Source organism: Labeo rohita, chromosome 15, assembly GCF_022985175.1.
Source record: "Labeo rohita strain BAU-BD-2019 chromosome 15, IGBB_LRoh.1.0, whole genome shotgun sequence".
NCBI lineage: Eukaryota > Metazoa > Chordata > Actinopteri > Cypriniformes > Cyprinidae > Labeo > Labeo rohita.
This window is the reverse complement of record NC_066883.1, coordinates 37,739,817-37,760,052: the sequence shown is the minus strand read 5'-3', so window position 1 is coordinate 37,760,052 and position 20,236 is coordinate 37,739,817. Positions and strand designations below refer to the sequence as shown.

Here is a 20,236-nt window from a genome sequence, read left to right as displayed (position 1 = left end):
GAAATAAAGGACTCCCCACACAGCCTTTGATTTAAGCAGGGGGCTGATGGATGTTGAAGCACATTAAAATGTGAATCATGCCGTTGCGAGGCCCAAACCAGAGGCCTGGAAACACAACAACAACCCAGCACTCCAGCGCTTAGAGATGCACTCCGTATAAATGTCTTTGAAAATGTGTAGAAATTAGGAAAACACAAGTTAAAACATTGGAGAAATTTACTTTTTTTTAAAAAAAAAAAAAAAAAAAAAAAAAAAAGGCTGTTTGAGTTCAACAGCATGTGTTTTTGAGTTGCTAAACAGTTATGAACTGCTAAAAGGTGGGCTTTTTATAAGCTCTAAATTCAGAATCTCATATTTTATAATATAAAATAATCTATTTTAAGTATTTTAACATTTTTAGAATGCATTTCTATTATTATGTATTATTTTGACAACATTTTTTAATTATTATAATTTATTCTTTATTTAAATTAAAAATAAAGTATTGCAAACATTGCATTCCTTATACAAAGCTAACTAAATAAACATGAATTCATGGTTGCAAATGCAAAAAGCATTGGTCTACACTTACATATTTATCATTCTCATCATTATTGATTATATTTTGGCTCCAATATGAGTTTTTTATATGGATTTTTAAGACGGAAAGCGAAACTAAACGATTGATTGGACGAGCGGAAAAGACGCCAGACAGAGAATAAAAGAGAGCTTAACTGTGTAAAGTGACTCAGATCATTCATATGTGTTTGTGAATGTGTATTAAACGATTGATATTCGCAGGTGAAGTTTTTGGGGCATCTGAGGATCCGCCCCTCCGCCCCTCCTCACAGCACCGGATAAAACCGGGAGCCTCTGACACGACACTGCATAAGACACTGTGACATCAGCGTGAGAGGACGAATCACACTAACTGAGTTACATCGAGGAAAACTTTAGTATCTCGTAGGTTTTGTCGTCTGTATTAGTGTTGAATTGCGTTTTGGCGAAAAGGAGTCGGACTTTGGAGAGTTTCTAGTGATGGAGGCGCTGCGAGTGCTGTGGATTCTGGGCTTTGCGTGCATCGCATCGGCTTTGGGCTCAAGACTCAAGACACCCGCGTTACCCATCCAACCGGAGAGGGAACCCATGATATCGAAAGGCTTATCCGGTAAGAGATACAACCAACCGTTTTAACCTAAAGAGCGACATAACTCAACTGAAAAATCAGTCCTTATCAAGAAGCGTTTTTGAGTTGCTATATGTTTTGATGGTTCACTTTTGGATCTTTAACTCTTTAAAGCAGCAGATGCAATAAAACCCAATTGGTTTTTGGTTCTAATGATTGCAAACTGTTTATACGAACAGAACAAGGAGGTTTTGCTTAAAAGAGGGTGCATTTAGAGCCAAAAACCTCCACAGATCACTTCATTTGATAGTTTTTCTTAAAACAATCTATGCTTCCGGTGGTGCATATAGAGAAAAACTCTTCTTTTGATAAAAGTAAGGTTGCATTTAAAGCCAAAAACCTCCATTAACAACTCCATAAGCTAGTTCTTTAGCAAACCAATGCATCTGATGTTTTAATTATTTTATGTATGTTTTGATGTTTTATTATTGGATCCTCAACTCTTTAAAGCAGCAGATGCAATGAAACCCAATTTGTTTTTGGTTCTAATGAGTGCAAACTGTTCTTATTAACAGAACAAGGAGGTTTTGCTTAAAAAAGGGTGCATTTAGAGCCAAAAGCCTCCACAAATAACTTCGTTTAGTAGTTTTTTCATAAAACAATCAATGCATCTAGTGATGCATATAGAGAAAAACTCTTCTTTTGATAAAAATAAGGTTGCATTTGAAGCCAAAAGCCTCCATAAACAACTTCATAATCTAGATATTTAGAAAACCATCAATGCATCTGATGTTTTAATGCTTTAATGTATGTTTCAGTGTTTCATTATTGGTTCTTCAGCTTTTTAAAGCACCAGATGCAATAAAACCCAATTGGATTCCAATTAAAAACCTATTATTTTTGTGTGCATATGATGAAAAATTGTTCTTTTGACAAGAATAAGGTTGCAATTAGAGCCAAAAGCCAAAGTTCTTTAGAAACCCACCAATGCATCTGATGTTTTAATGCTTTAATGTACTTTTTAATGTTTCATTATTAGTTCTTCAACTCTTTAGAGCAGTAGATGCAATAAAACCATTTGGATTCCAAATAGAACCACTATTTTTGGTTCTAATGAGTGCATATAATAAACAAAAGTTATTTTGATAAGAATAAGGTTGCAATTAAAGCCAAAATCCAAAGCTCTTTCAAAACCATCAATGCATCTGACGTTTTAAAGAATATAAACACCAAAAACACTGATCTAAAGAGCTTTAAAAATCTGTTAATAGAGATATTTTGGTTAGAACCAATATAATAAAACAGTATTTTGATCTAATATAGTTGCTATATATTTCTTTGGAGGCTAATTAAGTTTTTGATGTCCCATCATTGGCTTTTCAGATGCTTTTTTTTAAAGAACTAGATCATATAACAAGCAATAAAACCATTTGGATTCCAGTTAGAACCTCTGTTTGCTGGTGTTTGTGTTCAAAATTAAGTTGCAATTAGAGCCAAAAACCTCAACAAATAACTTAACCCTCCAGTTCTTTAGAAAACCATCAATGCATCTGGTGTTTTAAAGAGAACTTAAAGACACCAATAACTTTAATAGTCTCCAAAAGAACCAGATAAACACTGTTACTGACCGCAGAGACTTTAATGCAGTGGCACAAGCCACGGTCAAAAGCATTTATTATGATTTACCTCCGTAGATGACAGTTTACGTGCGTGCCTTTGAAACTGTTTAGCTTAACAATAAATTGTTTAATGGTCTCGGCCTATAAAGGGAGGCCGTAAACGGCAACTGATGATCACTGACCTCATTCCAGATGCAATAAACGGCAAATTTACTCGAATCTCTCATTCTTTCTTCAAAACAAAGCAGAGGAGATGTTTTGGTTTCCAGTGCTGAATGTGATTTCATTGGGAGGGAAGAAATCACATCGGCTGCTCGTTTTAGTTGGTGTTCTTGAAGGTTAGGCTCAGAATGAGCCGTTTGAAGCTGCTTTGTACACATTCTTCATCCTCGGGGTCTCAGTAAACGTCTTGAGGTCTCATGCTGGGTCTTGTTTATTGTCTCAATCAGGTTGCTCCTTCGGTGGCCGCTTTTATTCGTTGGAAGACACGTGGCATCCAGATCTCGGAGAGCCGTTCGGTGTGATGCACTGCGTTATGTGCCACTGCGAGCCGGTAAGATGCCAAACACACATTGCATTTCGTAAACTGAGGAACTTTTCAACATTGAGAGTCAGTGAACCGAATCGAATCAACACTGAATCTGAAGAATGTCTTCTATATGAACTCCAACCATTGTTTAAAAAAAACATTTAAAATTTTTTTTAAAAATATTAAAATATATATAAATTTAAATTAAATTTAAATCTTAAATTTTATTTAATTTGTATATTATATTTTTATATTTTAATTTTAGATTAATTTAAAATTTTCTTTAATTTTAAGTAATTATTTTTAAAATGTATTTTACAATTTATCCATATATCCATATAGGATGCAACATTAACACCTGCAGAATGAAATGTAATCAACATTGAACTGAATTGAGTTGAATAATGACACTATTGTCTTTTGTAGTGCGACTTATAGCTAAATCAAATTCAGTTAATTGCTGAATTTTTCATTTTCATGTTTATTTCTGTAAAGTTGGTCTGTAGTTGTAAAAATAAATGCGTCCATCTGAATTCAAAACACGTTTCTCTCTCCACCCGAGCAGCAGAGGAGCCGGCGAGGGAAGGTGTTTGGAAAGGTGAGCTGCCGGAATATGAAACAGGACTGTCCCGAACCGACCTGTGATGATCCGGTCTTGCTTCCAGGACACTGCTGCAAAACATGCCCAAAAGGTAACAGACGTGTGTGTGTGTGTGTGTGTGTGTGTGTGTGTGTGTGTTTCTGCAAATGGTGAACAAATGGAAACACACTCAGTTTTTGGAATGCAGTCACACTGTTATACGGGAAAAGTGTGAGGGAGTGATGGAAAGTTTTGGCCAGCTCTGTGCCTCGCAGACAAACGGAATGATAAATGGCAGCAAGTGTGGATAGATGGTCTGGTTTGGCGTAATTGCACTCATGTTTATGGATGCCGGTCCGTGTAGAACATTGGCTCTATTGTGTGTTCTACGATTTTTCTGACATCATGCATCTCGGTTCCCGTGGTTACAGGCGACTCAGGGAGAAAGGAGGCGGAGTCTCTGTTTGATTTCTTCCAGGAGAAAGACGACGACCTGTACAAATCGTACAACGACAGGTCTTACATCAGCTCTGAGGAGAACAGCAACCGAGACAGCGCCACTGGTGAGACTCCCTAAAAATTACTTTATAAAGCAGTCATAACTTCATATTTTTAAACTAAAATACTGAATCTAATCAGCAACTAATCATTCATTAATGAGATATTATAAATATAATATTTTTTATTAATTAAAAATTTGATAAATTCTTTGAAATTTCAAATTCCACATGAGCCACACTGAAAAAACTATGATGCAATATTTAGATATATTTTTTCCAATATTGGTGAGAAATTTTATTGTAATATATCACAATTTATATAAACATAAAATTTGGAATGAATAGAATTTAATTAAATTCCTTGATTGATCAAAAACAGTCCAAATTTATGAAACGACATTTTTTTTAAATAAAAATATTTTTTTAATAAAATGTTGCATAAATCAGTGTGAATGATATATAAACAAACCCTTCCATAAAAACCTTCAGAATATAGAGAGGAATAAAACTCTAAGTTTTGGTGCATGCAAGTGCTGCTGAAATGGAGAAAAAACTCACCGTTTTTAAAAATATGAATTTTCACCATGTTTTTTATGGAATAAAATGTTGCATAAATCAGTGTGAATGATATATAAACAAACCCTTCTATAAAAACCTTCAGAATATAGAGAGGAATAATACTCTAAGTTTTGGTGTGAGTACGTACTGCTGAAGTGGAGAAAAAACTCATTGTCTTTAAAAATATGAATTTTCACAATGTTTTTAGGAATAAATTGTTGCATAAATCAATGTGAATAATATATAAACAAACCCCTCTATAAAAACCTTCAGAACATAGAGAGGAATAAAACTATGCAAGTACTACCGAAGTGGAAAAACAAACTTTTAAATGTTTTGTAATTGAATGTTTACTTTCAGATAAAAAAATATATATATTAATTTTTCATTTTTATCTTTTAAAAACATAATTATAAAAAAAACTGTGTATTTGCAAAGTTTCACTCGCTTGCTAAAAACGATGCATTGTTTAGAAATTTTTATGCATCTGTTCTAGATCAAAACAATCCTTAAATCATTTTCAGTGTGAATAATCAGATTGATTGTTTAACAGATTTTGTGGCTCTACTCACGGGCGTGACGGACTCTTGGCTGCCGAGTTCCAGCGGCGTCGCACGGGCGCGATTCACGCTCACCCGAACGAGCCTGACCTTCTCCATCACGTTCCAGAGGTAAAACACACACCAGAGCAGATGTCAGCAGGTCAAACGCATCCCTCGCTTTCTTTGTTGCTCACTTTATGCATGTGTTTATCTCGTAGGATGAACAGGCCGAGTGTCATCACGTTCCTGGACTCAGATGGAAACACGGCATTTGAGTTCAGAGTCCCACGGGCGGATACAGACATGGTAAGAAATTAACTAAAACCTTAAAAAAATTTAATAAATAATGTTAATAATACAAATAAATAATAAAATTAAGAAAAATAATAATTAAAAATAATAAAATATTAAAAAAAAAATGAAATAAAATAAATAAATAAAAAATACATAAATATTAAAATGTGTTTAATGTTTAGATCTGTGGAGTTTGGAAGAACCTGCCTAAGTCCCACATGCGGCAACTGGAGGCGGAGCAGCTGCGTGTTTCCATGACAGCCGCTGATAACAAAAAGGAGGAGATACAGGGCAAAATCATCAAACACCGAGCGCTGTTTGCAGGTGCGTGTCAACCTTACGTTCAGTCCCTTTCGTAGTTTAATGCATTTAGATGTTTAGGCTCATTTCCTGTGGTTTGTCTGACAGAAACGTTCAGTGCGATCCTTACGTCTGACGAAGTGCATTCTGGGATGGGAGGAATCGCCATGTTGACGCTCAGTGACACGGAAAACAATCTGCATTTTATCCTGATCCTGCAGGGACTCGTTCCTCACGGGAGCTGTAAGTACAAAAAAATAAAGTAAAATTAAATTACAGTAAAAAATTGCAAAAAATGTAATTACCAAAATTAATTAAATAAAAAATTGAATGAATTAAAAAAAATTAATTAAAAAAAAAAAAAAAAATTACAAAATATGTATATTTTTAAAAATGAAAAAAGTCTTTAAAAAAGTAAATAAAACAAGTAATTTAATAACAATATTTATTTATTTTCATTTTGTTTCAGCCTCTGTAAAGGTGCCGGTTCGAGTGAAACTGCTGTACCGGCAGAATCTGCTGAGAGAAATACGAGCAAACATCACTGCAGACGTGAGTTAGAACACACACATACATACATTTATTGATCAAAATTAATATTTAGCAAACATAACATCTTTAGAAGCACAGATCAGCGTGTTCATGTTTTCTAATGTGTGTCTGTAGGACTCTGACTTCGCCGAAGTCCTGGCCGATCTGAACAGTCGCGAACTCTTCTGGTTGTCCCGCGGGCAGCTCCAGATCTCGGTGGAAACGGAAGGTCAAAACCCCCGTCAGATCTCCGGATATATTTCTGGCAGGAGATCATGTGACAGTAAGTGCAGCCAATCATCAACAATCACCTTGTTAATACATAAATCAACTGTTAAATATGACAACAATTAAATAATAACTCTTTTGTTGTAGATACTGAAGAATAGTTTGGAAGATAGGATAGTTTAATCATCTTTTACCAGCATGCTATGATAAAGTGCGCTCAAAGCTGAACTAAATGACAGCAGGCTTTAGCTGTGATCTCACATTAGATCAGTAACTACATCCGTCTGTCTGCTGTGGCTGTTTTTATCCTGTGATTCACACCGTGTTATATTTCATCTTTATGTCATGCACAAATCATCTCGGGTATTTCTCATGCCAGAGTGAGATTTCCCGTCATAGCGAGTTCATAATTGCGATCGCGATCGAGAAGACGTCAGGAATGCGTAGCGATGCCACCAGGGGTCAGAGGTCAAATGCTGCAGGATCAGTTTCGTGGTCATTCCGTATATTAGTCGAGCGAAACGAGTTTGTGTGTGCGTTTGACTCACATGTCTGTGTGAGGCCTCTTGTGTCCACACACACACGCACGCTGGCAGCCGCTGCCAAGGTCACGCTGTGCTGGCGCTCCTTCTGCTGTCTGATTCCAGCTGCACCGTTAACAGCTTGACGTTATGTGTGAAGAATTCAAACCTAAACGATCCTGCGCCGCTCTCGCTCTCTATTTACTCCTCGGCCTACATCCACCGTCCTTTCTTTCTTTCTAAATCGAAACGGTCTCTATTTACCTGCACGTCGGCTAATTTCCCTCGTCTCTGGGGATGACGTCACTCCAGCCGTGACCTCTGACCTTGAATGAGTTCATGTGGGTTTGATTGTGTTTCTCTGGCTGCGGCGCGACAGTGATTGTTTGAGTCCCTCTGGACCTCTAATCGCACGCAGAATTCTCCGTTCGGTTTAGTTTTCCCTCATTCTCGCACCCTTTCTGTCACACGCACAAATACGAGATATTTAAAGAGGTCATAGTACCATTATGTAATATTTTATTCATTTATTAATAGGTTCTATGTGGTTTTATGTGCCAAAACAATAAAAATGTAGTTTTTCAACTATATTTCCAACTACAAAAAACTACAGGTAACTACAAAAAACATATTTACATCAAACTCTTTTTGAGAAATTATGTAAATTCAAGGAATTTTACATTAAGTTAGCATGTAATGTTAGTCAAAGTTTCATGTACCAAAACAATAACAATTTAGTTTTTCACCATTTTTCTAACTACAAAAACTACAAGTAAATACATTTACAGCTAATTCTTATTTCAAAAGTCATTTATGTTATAGAAATTATGTCAATTCAAAGAAATTTACATTTAAGTTAAGGTTTCATGCACCAAAACAAACTTTTTACCATCTTTCCAACTACAAAAAAACTACAAGTAAATACATTTACATTTATATCAAGCTATTTCAAAAGTCTTTCTGCGAAATTATGTAAACTTCTGGGAATTTTACATACTAGTTAACATATAACGTTAGTCAACGTAAGTTTTATGCAACAAAATAATCAAAATGTTGTTTTTCATGCTCTTTCGAACTACAAAAACTAAAACTAACAACAAAAAACAAATATACAAGAAACTTTAATTTAAAAAGTCTTTCTGGGAAATTATGTAAATTCAAGGAAATTTAGATACAGTTAAAATACAATGTTATTCATACAAAACAATAAATATTTATCTTTCCAACTACAAAAAACTACAAGTAAATACAAAAACATATTTATGTCAAGCTATTCCAAAAGTCTTTCTGAACAATTATGTAAACTTTACATCTAAGTTAACATATAATGTTAGTTTTATGCAACAAAATAATCAAAATGTTGTTTATCACGCTCTAACTACAAAAACAGTTTTTGCTACTGTAGCTTTAAGACTTTGCTATATTTACATCCAAAGGTTTTATTTCAAAAATCATTTTGGGAAATTATTTAAACACAAGGAAATTTATACATAATTAAAAATTACATTTGCATCTTTTGGCTGCTGTACCTTTAAGACTTTTGCTATCTGATCTATTTGACTACATGTACATCATATGTTATATCTAAAAATGATTATGTAAAATAATATAAATGTATTTCTCTTTCAGCTCTTCAAAGCGTGATGTCCAGCGGCTCTGCTTTGACTCCTGGGAAAACCGGCGGCGTCGGGTCGGCCGTCTTCACCCTCCATCACAACGGTTCGCTCGATTACCAGGTAATGGCTCCATTCTGTTCCTCTCATTTCTTGATCGCTTCGTCAGGTCTGTTGATTGACCTCTGTGATGTTCTCGAGCAGATTCTGGTGGCGGGTCTGAGTAGCGCCGTGGTTGGCGTAACGATCGAGATGAAGCCGCGACGACGCAGTAAACGCAACGTTCTGTACGACATCACGGCGGATTTCGCCGCAGAGGAGGAACAGGGCGCCGGGCGAGCGGTGGGTAGCTGCAGTCGCGTTGAAGCCAGACACATTCACATGCTGCTGCAGAACGAGCTTTTTATTAACATCGCCACGGCCGAGCAACAAGAGAGCGAACTGCGCGGACAAATACGAATGCTGCCGTACAACGGACTGGACGCACGCCGAAACGGTGAGAACGAAAGCATTTACAATAAACACAATAAAATAAAATCTAGTCTTTAGAAAACAAGTCTGTAAAATTTTTGGATTTTTATTGTGTGTATCAAATATTTTTAGCAAAGTTAAAAAAGTACAGAATGCAAAATTCGCCACTTAATGATAAAGTTAAATTCTGATAATTTTTAATTAAAACCTACTGTTTTTATCCGCAGAGTTTCCGGTTCCTCTGGCGGGTCAGTTCGTGTCTCCTCCGGTCCGTACGGGTGCGGCGGGTCACGCGTGGGTCTCTGTGGACGAACAGTGTCATTTGCATTACGAGATTGTCGTCAACGGCCTCAGCAAGAGCGAAGACGCCTCCATCAGTGCTCACTTGCACGGATTGGCTGAGATCGGTGAGATGGACGACTCGTCCACCAATCACAAGAGACTTCTGACTGGCTTCTACGGTCAACAGGTAAACAAATCAAGAGACTCAAAGTTAAACATAATTTGGCATCATTTACACCCGGCGATAATGTAAACTGCATGATTACAGCACAACAAAAGTGTTTTCTTTGGCTGCTCCGGCATAATCATGCCAGAAACGGACAAACAGAATTCTGCTGTTATTTATTAAAATGCTTTAAAGGATCTGTTTATAAAACAAAGCCGGTTTTGCCCAAATGAGCTGAAAGCAGAAACGCATTCGGTATTTGTCATTTAAATGTGTTTGATTTTGCTTTTAGTTCGTCTTGTCCTGCTTGCACAAATTTACACGAATTGTCCCTTTGTCTCTCTTCCAGGCTCAGGGTGTGTTGAAAGATATTAGTGTTGAGTTATTGAGGCATTTGGACGAAGGCACAGCTTATATTCAGGTCAGCACCAAAATGAATCCAAGAGGAGAAATACGAGGACGGGTGAGTACAAAAAACACCTCGATTTTCAACAGAAATTATCTACTTGTACATATAATGCAAAGTAAACACAAGTACTTAAAATACAAAACTGAATTAAATACAAGTAATATATATGTTCAACCTTTGTATTTAATCGATATCTTCGTTTTCCAGATTCACGTTCCCAACAGCTGTGAGTTCGGCTCCCGCGGCGAGGTGGTTGAGGAGGCGGAGTTTGATGACCTCGTATTCGTCCGTGACCCAGCTGAGCTGAGAAAGGACCCGCATACATGCTTTTTTGAGGGAGAACATCATGCACATGGGTCGCAGTGGACACCACAGTACAACACCTGCTTTACTTGCACCTGCCAGGTAACACACACATACACACACTGGCGTTGCTTTAATTTACATATTATTTACGTGACAGTGCTTAATTTTGCGTATGATTTGTTTGAATCCCTGCAGAAAAAGACAGTGATCTGTGATCCTGTGATCTGTCCTGCGCTCTCGTGTCCTCACACCATCCAGCCTCAAGACCAATGCTGTCCCATCTGTGATGGTGAGTAATGAGTGAAATTAATATATGCATATATTTTTTCAGATTTTTGATGTCTATGGATGTGTTAAAATATTCTGGTTTTAGACATAAAAACATTTTGATCAGAATATATGTGTCTTGTTTTTCAGTATACGTAAGCATCTTTAAAATAAGATGAATTGAATAAGATTTTATATTATGAAAATGGCTCATTGAAAAAATAACAAGAAAAAAATATATATAAAAAATGCATATTCTTGCAATATCTTCACTTCTCAAGTAAAATTATCTTGTTTTGAGGATGTTTTACTGGAAAACAAGACAAATTCTGATCAAGATTTGATTTGCAGTGTAAAGATTTATAGCTTGCACTATAATAAAACGTTATTAAATTTGTATTTTAACATTGTGTTTGTTTTCTGTAAACAGAAAAGAAAGAACCCAAACAAACGGCTGCAGTAGAAAAAGTTGAGGAAAATCCAGAGGGTAAGTTTCTATTAAATTCTAAGAAATTACATAAAATCAAACACCGCAACTATCATTTTAAATGTGCAGCTGTATATTAAGATGTTTTTATTGTGTTTCCAGGCTGTTTTTTTGAAGGTGATCAGAAAATGCACGCACCTGGCACAACATGGCATCCGTTTGTCCCACCATTCGGCTACATCAAGTGTGCATTGTGTACCTGCAAGGTAATTTAACAAACATTATAATACACAACAAAATAATTTTATGTTTTAATCATAAAAAAAAACAAATTTGTACACAGATATGAATATTAATAATTAACCCTAATAATTTCTCCATCTCAGGGCTCCACGGGAGAAGTGCACTGCGAGAAGTTGACATGCCCGCCTCTCACTTGCAGTCGACCAATCAGACGTAACCCTTCAGACTGCTGTAAGGAGTGTCCTGCGGAAGACACGCCCCCTCTGGAGGATGACGAAATGATGCAGGCGGACGGGACGCGCCACTGCAAGTTTGGCAAAAACTACTACCAGAATAGCGAACACTGGCACCCACGGGTCCCGCTGGTGGGCGAAATGAAGTGCATTACCTGCTGGTGTGATGTAAGTTTTTAATTTGAATTTAATTTAAAATTTCTTTTAAGAAAATTTTGAGATTTTTACAAGAAGATACCACAGATGAATAGGGTTACAGATGTCACCATACTTCCCCAGTTTATAGATTACATTAAGAAGTGCAAACATTTTCTGAAATGTACACGAATGAGGTATTATCTAATGAAATATGCACCAATTTGCATACACTTACAGAGAATAAGTCTGAACATTGGATAAAGCCAGATTCAAAATTCTTGTTTAATTTTGTTGACATACTAGAAGTAAAGGTTTTTACAGAAGGGATTTTGGATTTATTGTTTTATCCCGACATAAATTAGAAAATACTGTCTACAACCAGAGAAAAATACATTTTATTGTGTTTTATTAGGAATAAAATGTTATATAAATCAGTGTGAATGATATGAACAAACGCTTCAGTAAAAACCTTCAGAATATAGAAAGGAATAAAATTCTAAGTTTTGGTGTATGTAAGTGCTGCTGAAGAGGAGAAAAAACTCACTATCTTTTAAAAATATACATTTTCACTATGTTTTAAGAAATAAAATGTTGCATAAATCAGTGTGAATAAAATATAAACAAACCCCTCTATAAAAACCTTAAGAATGTAGAGAGGAATAAAACTCTAAGTTTTGGTGTATGTATGTGCTGCTGAAGTGGAGGAAAAAACTCACCATCTTTAAAAAATATGAATTTTCACTATGCTTTTAGAGATAAAATGTTGTATAAATCAGTGTGAATGATATATGAACAAAACCCTCTATAAAAACCTTCAGAATGTAGAGAGGAATAAAACTCTAAGTTTTGGTTAATGTAAGTGCTACTGAAGTGGAGAAACAAACTTTTAAAGATATGTATTGGAATTGAAATCTACAAAGCACATAGATAAAGTAGATCAAATAAACACCTAAAAGTGTGTTTTGGATGTTTTCTTTCTCTAGTCTGAAACAACACATTATGGTCAGTGCAGGTTAACAGAATAACTAACTCACTTTCTCTTGTCATTACAGCATGGCGTCACAAAATGCCAGAGGAAACAGTGTCCTTTGCTGAGTTGCAGTAATCCCATTCGCAGAGAAGGAAAATGCTGTCCTGAATGCTTAGGTAAGTTCTGGTGTTAAACACAGATTATTAATATATAATCTAAAATTCTGCACAATTTACTCATTACACTTCATGTCTTTGTTTTTATAGAGGACTTAATGGAAAAAGAAGAAATGGCAAAAATGGTGGAGAAAAAGAAAAATTGGAGACACTGATACCTTTTTGTCCTCAACATTCATCATCCTCCTGTCTTGAGATCAGGTCGTCTCAAATGCACAACGGGACGCCTGCGGATTGCAAAAAACAATCGATGCGTGAAACAGAGGAGAGGTCCAGAACACAAAGAGATCGAGAAAGAGGGAGAAAGAAGGAGCTGTAAGATATCAAGACAAAAACAGATAATGGAGAAAAGGAGAACGAATATCAGCTGCTGCAGTTGTTTGGATTTCCCATTGACTGATTTTCTCACGGGAATGTTCGTTTTATTTTTGTTTGCATATTTGACTTGATGCAAAATTATCAACACTTGTACATCATCACTGCTGCAAATGCATGTGAGTACAACGTACCACATTTGGTGACAGTAAAAACACACAACGCTTCACAAAAAAATGCACATGCCGTCATTACAATCCTTCATATTGACACTCAAATCCCAGCCAATCAGCAGGACTGTTGTGATGCATCTGATTGGAGATTCGCCCTGTGGGTGGGGCCTGGTTATGGAGGTGGGGTTTAGAAAGCTCATCAACATAATCCCACCCATTTCTGTTGCACCTGATGTTGTCAGTCTGTTTGCTGGTATATAATATTTTAAGGCTATTTTCTTTCAGTATTTTGATGGATATTATGAATATTGTTTGTATTTGCATATTTATTAATTATGATGAATAAAGTTTTAAAATGTATGTTGTCATAAAAGAAGTGTGTTGCTGATTTTCCTTTCTGGTGGTGGGATATGCACTTTCATTCTGACTTCACAAGGTTTCTGCAGGTTTTACCAAAATTTTAACCCTAGTTTAACCAGGGTATTTGTAGTAAAACTGGTTATTAAAAAAAAACATGGTTACTACATTTCTACAGTAAAATCACAATTTAGTTTCTTTCTGTTTTCTTTGTTTTATTTTTATAACTATACTGCCTTAATGGTTTGATGTTTTCCACCGTTTAATCAAAATAAATAAATAAATAAAAATCAGGGAAAAAAATATTTGCAAAACTGCTGTGCTCTGAAACAAACAATTTGGGACACACGTTCCGAAGTCCCAAACTAAATCGGATTATTAGTGAACCCGCGCCATAGTCCCGATCTGAATCAAAAGATTCGCCAACCGCTCTGAAGAGTCAGTCAAAATCAAACGATTTGCAATCCAAAGCCCTGAACGAAATGATTCGTGATATGCGCTCCGAAGTCCCAATCTGATTCAAATGATTCAATCTGATTGGAGTGCTTCGAATCAGTGAATCATTTTGCGGTGCAAAACTCTAACTGATTTGGAGTTTCGAAAAGCTCAGTTTCACCCATCACTATATGTGCTTTTTAAAATCACTATAAGTGATGTTTAAATTCCAAAATGAATGGCTCTTCTTAATTTGATCTGGTTTTGCTAGTCGAAGCTTGAAATGAATCTGAGTTACGAGTTTGAATCAACTGGAGCAGTTCCAGTGTAAATGACTCACTCAATTGATTTAGTTAATCTGTTCCTCTTTTCGTGTCTTCAGCCATGTTTACACAGCACTGTCAGTACTACTCCCGGCTTGGCTCGCTAGTTTTATGCCATTAACAGAAATAAGAGAAAAAAACCTTGGTTCCCAGGTTTTTTAACTTATGAAAATTTAAGGAATAAATTAAAGGAAACACTATGTCAATATTTCTTGTTTTACACTAATTCAATTTTGTTCAATTTCTCAGAAAACTAGGCTTCAAATGTTTAATATGCATCTCAAGTTAATTTATCTTGATTAAGGCTTGATTTTTAATGCTACATTCATCACAAAAAACAGTTTTACAAAAAGACAAATAAACACGCACATACACACGCTTACAGACTTGTCTTGTGTGTTTGAATGTGTTACAGGTGGTCGCAGGAAACGGACGCAGCTGGTAATGAAGCAGCACCTGCGGGAACCCCAGACGGCAGACACGGAAGGGTCAAAAGTCAACGGTGAGCTATGCTCCTGTGCATGTCTGAATGTAAGACATCTGTATGGTGCGAAATGTGAAACGCAACTGCTGCTGAGCCATTTTTACCTTTTTATGTTTTTTGAACATTGGTTTTATGCTTCTGGATTACTGCAGAAAATAAGCTCTGTACTACTACTCTGTACTCTACTTATTTACTACAAATTACTACACATTTGTCATAAGTAGCACGGGTATATTTGTAAAAATAGCCAGCAATACATTGTATGGGTCAAAATAAAGATTTAAATATCATGTTCCATGAAGATATTTTGTAAATTTCCTAACGTAAATAAATCAGAACTTAACTTTTGGTTAGTAATATGCATTGCTAAGAACTTCATTTGGACAACTTTAAAGGCGATTTTCTCAATATTTAGATTTTCCACATTTAGAAATTCCAGATTTTCAAACAGTTGTATCTCATCCAAATATTGTCCTATCCTAACAAACCGTACATCAATGGAACAGTATTTATTCAGCTTTCAGATAAATCTCAATTTTAAAAAATGGACCTTCGTTTTGTTGTCCACGGTCCATTCAGTATTCCTCAAAATAAAAAAAAAAAAAGTGAAATGCAACTCAGAATATGACACAAACCTGCAATAATTAAATGTTAAATCATACAATTATGCTTTATGTATTTAATCCTATTTATTAACCAGTGTCTTTGCTGCTGACCTTCGATGATCCAATTCAGCTATACTAATAAGCAAAAATTACTCAAGATAAACTAGCATTTGTTCTTTTTTTTTTTTTTATTGCTGAAGAGTGTTGTAATTTCTTTATCGGCGTTCTACTGTACAGACGTGAATTTATTTTTCCTTTATCCTGTGGCTTTTGGTGTGAAACGGCTTTTACATTTGTCAAAAATGTAACTTTTTATATTAAAAACAAACAAGCAAGCTCAGCCAGATTTAAAAAAATAACACAAAAGTAACATAACACATTACTTTCCATAAACAGTAACTAAGTAACGTAATTAGTTACTTTTTAGGGAGTAACGCAATATTGTAACGCATTACTTTTAAAAGTAACTTTTCCCAACACTAGGTATTAATGACGCATTTTATGTTTAGGCATTTAACCAAAGACCCATTAAAGAGACACTGGAAGTGTTTTAAAATGCTCATTTCTGGGCTTTGGCCTACAAAAGTAGACACTGTACAGCAAACCCTACAGAGCAATCTCAATTTTCTCAAAAGCACTTTTGGAGGCGAAGAACCAAATTCCGTAATAGGTCAATCAACAGCAATTTTTCTAAATTTCAATCTGGCCAAACTTTGCGACACGCAAGGTTTCTCCCAACAGCCTCATCTTCCCTCTGTTCCCACTTTTGTTTCACAACTTTCCCCCCCTGATTAACCGCAGCGGGTTAATACGCCGGTCACCGGCATGTCTTTCCACGGCGAATGAATGTTTCTCATCGAGGAACCAGATTGGATCAGTTTTCTCAAACTCGCTCTGACTCATTCCAGTTGTCTGACTTAATTTTTGCGTCTTCTGTGTCAAGTGGAGAAAACGCAAGGGAACATGAAAGAAGCTCGATGCTTATTTTCCACCAGTCTCTGAATAAAAGGACCTAATCAATTTTTACAGAATACTTTTAAACCTTCCCTCAGTATTTTTCCATTCGCTGTTCCCGTCTGTTGTTCATCTACCAAATAACACCAAAGCCACTGGATTTTTTTGGTAGATCAACAACAGGCCAACAGAATTTAAGTCAGAAACTGGTTCTGTTCACTAATATTTCAGTTTTATGCATCCTGTGGTTAATATTTAGTCAAATGCATGCATTGGGAAACAGACTTGTTTTGATCATCCGGAGTGTTTGGGAAACGCCATCTTGTGTTCACAGGAGCAAGAACCAAAAGAAATTTGAGAAAGTAAAGTCACGCCTTGAAATGCACAAGCATAAAATGCTAAAAACATTTCTGGCATGTTGCATAAAAAATTTAGCCTAAACAGCACCTGATCTGTCATACTACAAGCAAAGTCTTATGAAAGCATTGGTGCATTTAATGTTTTAACATTAAATATGATTCTGGGTAAACTTCAGTTCATGGAAATTTGCCATTTCAAGTAAAATCTGAAATGATACTGCAGAGATGGGAAGAAAGCAAGAAATCTTGAAATGCATGACCATTTCTGGCATGTGCATTGATTGCATGAATATAAATCTTGTGTATTTCTTTAATAGATTACAGAAAAATGCTGATTAGTTTACCACTTGTGCACTTCAAACTGCCAAAAACATTTTTCTTTATATTTAAGTTGGTTTCTCCTAACGTTTTGCCTGCTTTAGCTCTTGTTCGTTATATCCTGATGTATTTTTAGTAGTTTTGGACAGTGTTTGCAGAGATTTGAGGATGACTGGTTGAACTTGAGCACTGGATCTCTTATGAATCACTTGTATAAACCAATCCTTTTAAACCTCTTTCTATCAAAGAAAAATTTCTGTAATTAGCTAAGGAATACAATCCCGTTCATCTCAATGCCAGCTGCTTCAAAAGACTTAAAAACACTGGAAACGTACCCCTAAAACAGCTGCGATTGTTTTGTTCTTTTCTTTCTTTTTCACTTCTCATGAGTTTGCGTCCCTGGAAAACAGCTGATGTGTGTGTTGTTGTAATAACAACACGAGCTAAATGTATACCCTAAGAATAACAGTGATAGTGCAGCATTCTTCCAGGATTACTGTAGAAGAAACCTGGAAATGTTTCTGTTTTTATGAAAATACTACACCAAGCGATGCGTTCTTTGAAATAATACATCAATAAATAAGTCATCGCAAGCGCCTTTATATAATCACGATGACTCATGACTAACTTGTGCTTTGGACTCTGTGTCTAGAAAATGTGTCCAGTTTGGATCAGGGTTTCTCAAAATGGGTTTCAAGAGTTGATGAAAAGTCACTTTGGATAGCAGCGTCTGGTAAATGCATAAATGTAAATGTGAAAAGCTAAAAAAAATAATTGAATCACAAAAAATGTAAAACTAACAAATACATTCGCAATATTTTTATTTTATAAGTTTTTTAAAACAAAATATTATTATTATTATTATTTTTATTTGCAATACATTATGTTAAATACAAGCAATTAATAAAAAGATTTTTAATAAAAATATACTAATGCTAAAAATATTAAATATATTTTATTTGCTTATGTGCATGTACAAAATCAAGTTAAATGCAAACAATTAATACTAAAAATATATTATATATTTGTAAAATATTTGTTTGCATGTTACACAAACATTTCAAATAATTTTATTATTTTATAATAAATCATGTTAAAAGAAAATGTGTCTAGTTTGGATCAGGGTTTCTCAAAATGGGGTTCAAGAGTTGATGAAAAGGTACTTTGGATTAATGCATAAATGTAAATGTGAAAAGCAAAAATTTAATTACATCACAAAAATGTAAAACTAAAATAAATGTACAATATTTTTATTTTATATTTTAAAAAAAATTATAATCTTTCATTTCTTTACATAAAATCATGTTAAATACAAACAACTAATAAAAAAGATTTTTAAAATACATATATACAGAAAATATAAAAATATTTTAATAAAAAAATGTATTTGCTTAACTGCATGTACGAAATCATTTTAAATGCAAACAATTAACAAATTTTTAAAATATATATAAAACATAAATATATTAAAATAATATATGACTAAAAATATACTGATAAATGCATAAATGTAAATGTGAAAAACTAAAAATTAAGTTAATCACAATATTGTACAATATTATTATTTTTATAATCTTTTATTTATTTATATTAAATTATTAAACACAAACAATAAAAAGATTCTAAAAAATATATAAAAGTATTTCAATAAAAATATACTAATACTAAAAATATTTTTTAAATATTTTATTTGCTTATCTGCATCAAGTTAAATGCAAGCAATACAATTATTATAAAAAATAAAAAAATATATATAAACTAATATTTTACTTAAAATATATTGATACTAAAAATGTTTTTATAATATGTGTTTGTCTGCATGTAACAGAAACATTTCTAATATTGTTATTTTATAATAAATCATGTTTAATACAAATAATTATTATTTGTATATATAATATAATATATATAATATATAAAAATAACGTTTTACTAAAATATGCTAATACTAAAAAAAAATGTTCTTTTGTTTATCTGAATGTCACATGAACATTCAATGAGATCAGAGAACCGTGAACATGCACATATGTGGTTAAATTATCGAAATATTGTGCGCTGTTTGCTTTCTAAAGGTATTTTGCCTCATAAGCATTAATCATTTTATTTTGGGAATGTCTGACATGCCCTCTCTTGCCAAAAGACGGGGTTTTTGCTGACCCGTTTATCTGTGTGTCACCCAAGAGTTCTGGTCTGCTCTTCATCTGGACCCGAGGAACCGTGCTTTTCACTCCCACAGACTGTTGACCATCAAAACAACTTCCAATTTTAGCTAAAAATCACTATATAAATATAAGTCTCCGCACGTGTTTATCTGTAAACAGTGATTTGCAAAAAACAGATGGATCTGAGAGACAGAAGTGTTTTCTCCATGAAGTGTTTATGCACTTGATGTTTCACAGACACTGAGCAAATTCTCACAAACTCAATTGTGCATTTATAGTTTCATCGTAAAATTTGATTCAGTTCATGAAAAAGGACAGATCTGATTCTTCTAGCAGCATCTGAGCTGAGATTCATTTGATTTGATTCACATTTACTGACCTACAGAAAACGTTAATATTGTTCAAACTTACTTTAGCAGCAAATAAACTTGAATGGCAAGTTGTCAGTTCTTTAAGCTCTTTTCTGTTTAAAGATCATGTGAGTCAAATGATTCATCGATAGAATAGTCTGTCTGGTTCTACATAAATATAGCCAGTCATAATATTAAAAATGAACTGTTTTGATGAATTGCGGTTTTCGTGATTGATCATTTCTGGGTACTCGAGTACTCAGGTACTCGTGTTCATCCCTATAGCGTGCGGTGGGTGGAGTTTCGCTCTGTATCTCCCGCCTCATATTTAGCTCAACACAAATTTCCTCCACATATAAAAACTCACAAACGATGTGCCGGCTCGCTCGCCGC

General features: G+C 34.7%; 1 protein-coding gene across 1 annotated transcript; it reads left to right on the top strand.

The window, feature by feature from the left end:
* Nucleotides 1-861: 861 nt before the first annotated feature.
* chrd (chordin) lies at nt 862-13,847 on the top strand. Its single transcript, XM_051129367.1, has 21 exons — nt 862-1,147; nt 3,174-3,277; nt 3,819-3,945; nt 4,265-4,396; nt 5,445-5,562; nt 5,652-5,739; nt 5,910-6,051; nt 6,136-6,270; nt 6,497-6,579; nt 6,694-6,841; nt 8,937-9,043; nt 9,125-9,416; nt 9,619-9,860; nt 10,189-10,302; nt 10,456-10,653; nt 10,750-10,843; nt 11,252-11,308; nt 11,411-11,514; nt 11,635-11,892; nt 12,915-13,008; nt 13,099-13,847. The coding sequence occupies exons 1-21, from the start codon at nt 1,018-1,020 to the stop codon at nt 13,161-13,163; spliced, it is 2,832 nt and encodes a 943-aa protein (XP_050985324.1). The 5' UTR covers nt 862-1,017; the 3' UTR covers nt 13,164-13,847.
* Nucleotides 13,848-20,236: the final 6,389 nt, after the last annotated feature.

Excerpts from the sequence above, each read along its gene's own strand:
- chrd (XM_051129367.1), top strand. The coding sequence starts at position 1,018 with ATGGAGGCGCTGCGAGTGCTGTGGATTCTGGGCTTTGCGTGCATCGCA. Across the intron at positions 1,148-3,173 it reads GATATCGAAAGGCTTATCCG|GTTGCTCCTTCGGTGGCCGC; the intron begins GTAAGAGATACA and ends TGTCTCAATCAG. Across the intron at positions 5,563-5,651 it reads TTCTCCATCACGTTCCAGAG|GATGAACAGGCCGAGTGTCA; the intron begins GTAAAACACACA and ends TTTATCTCGTAG.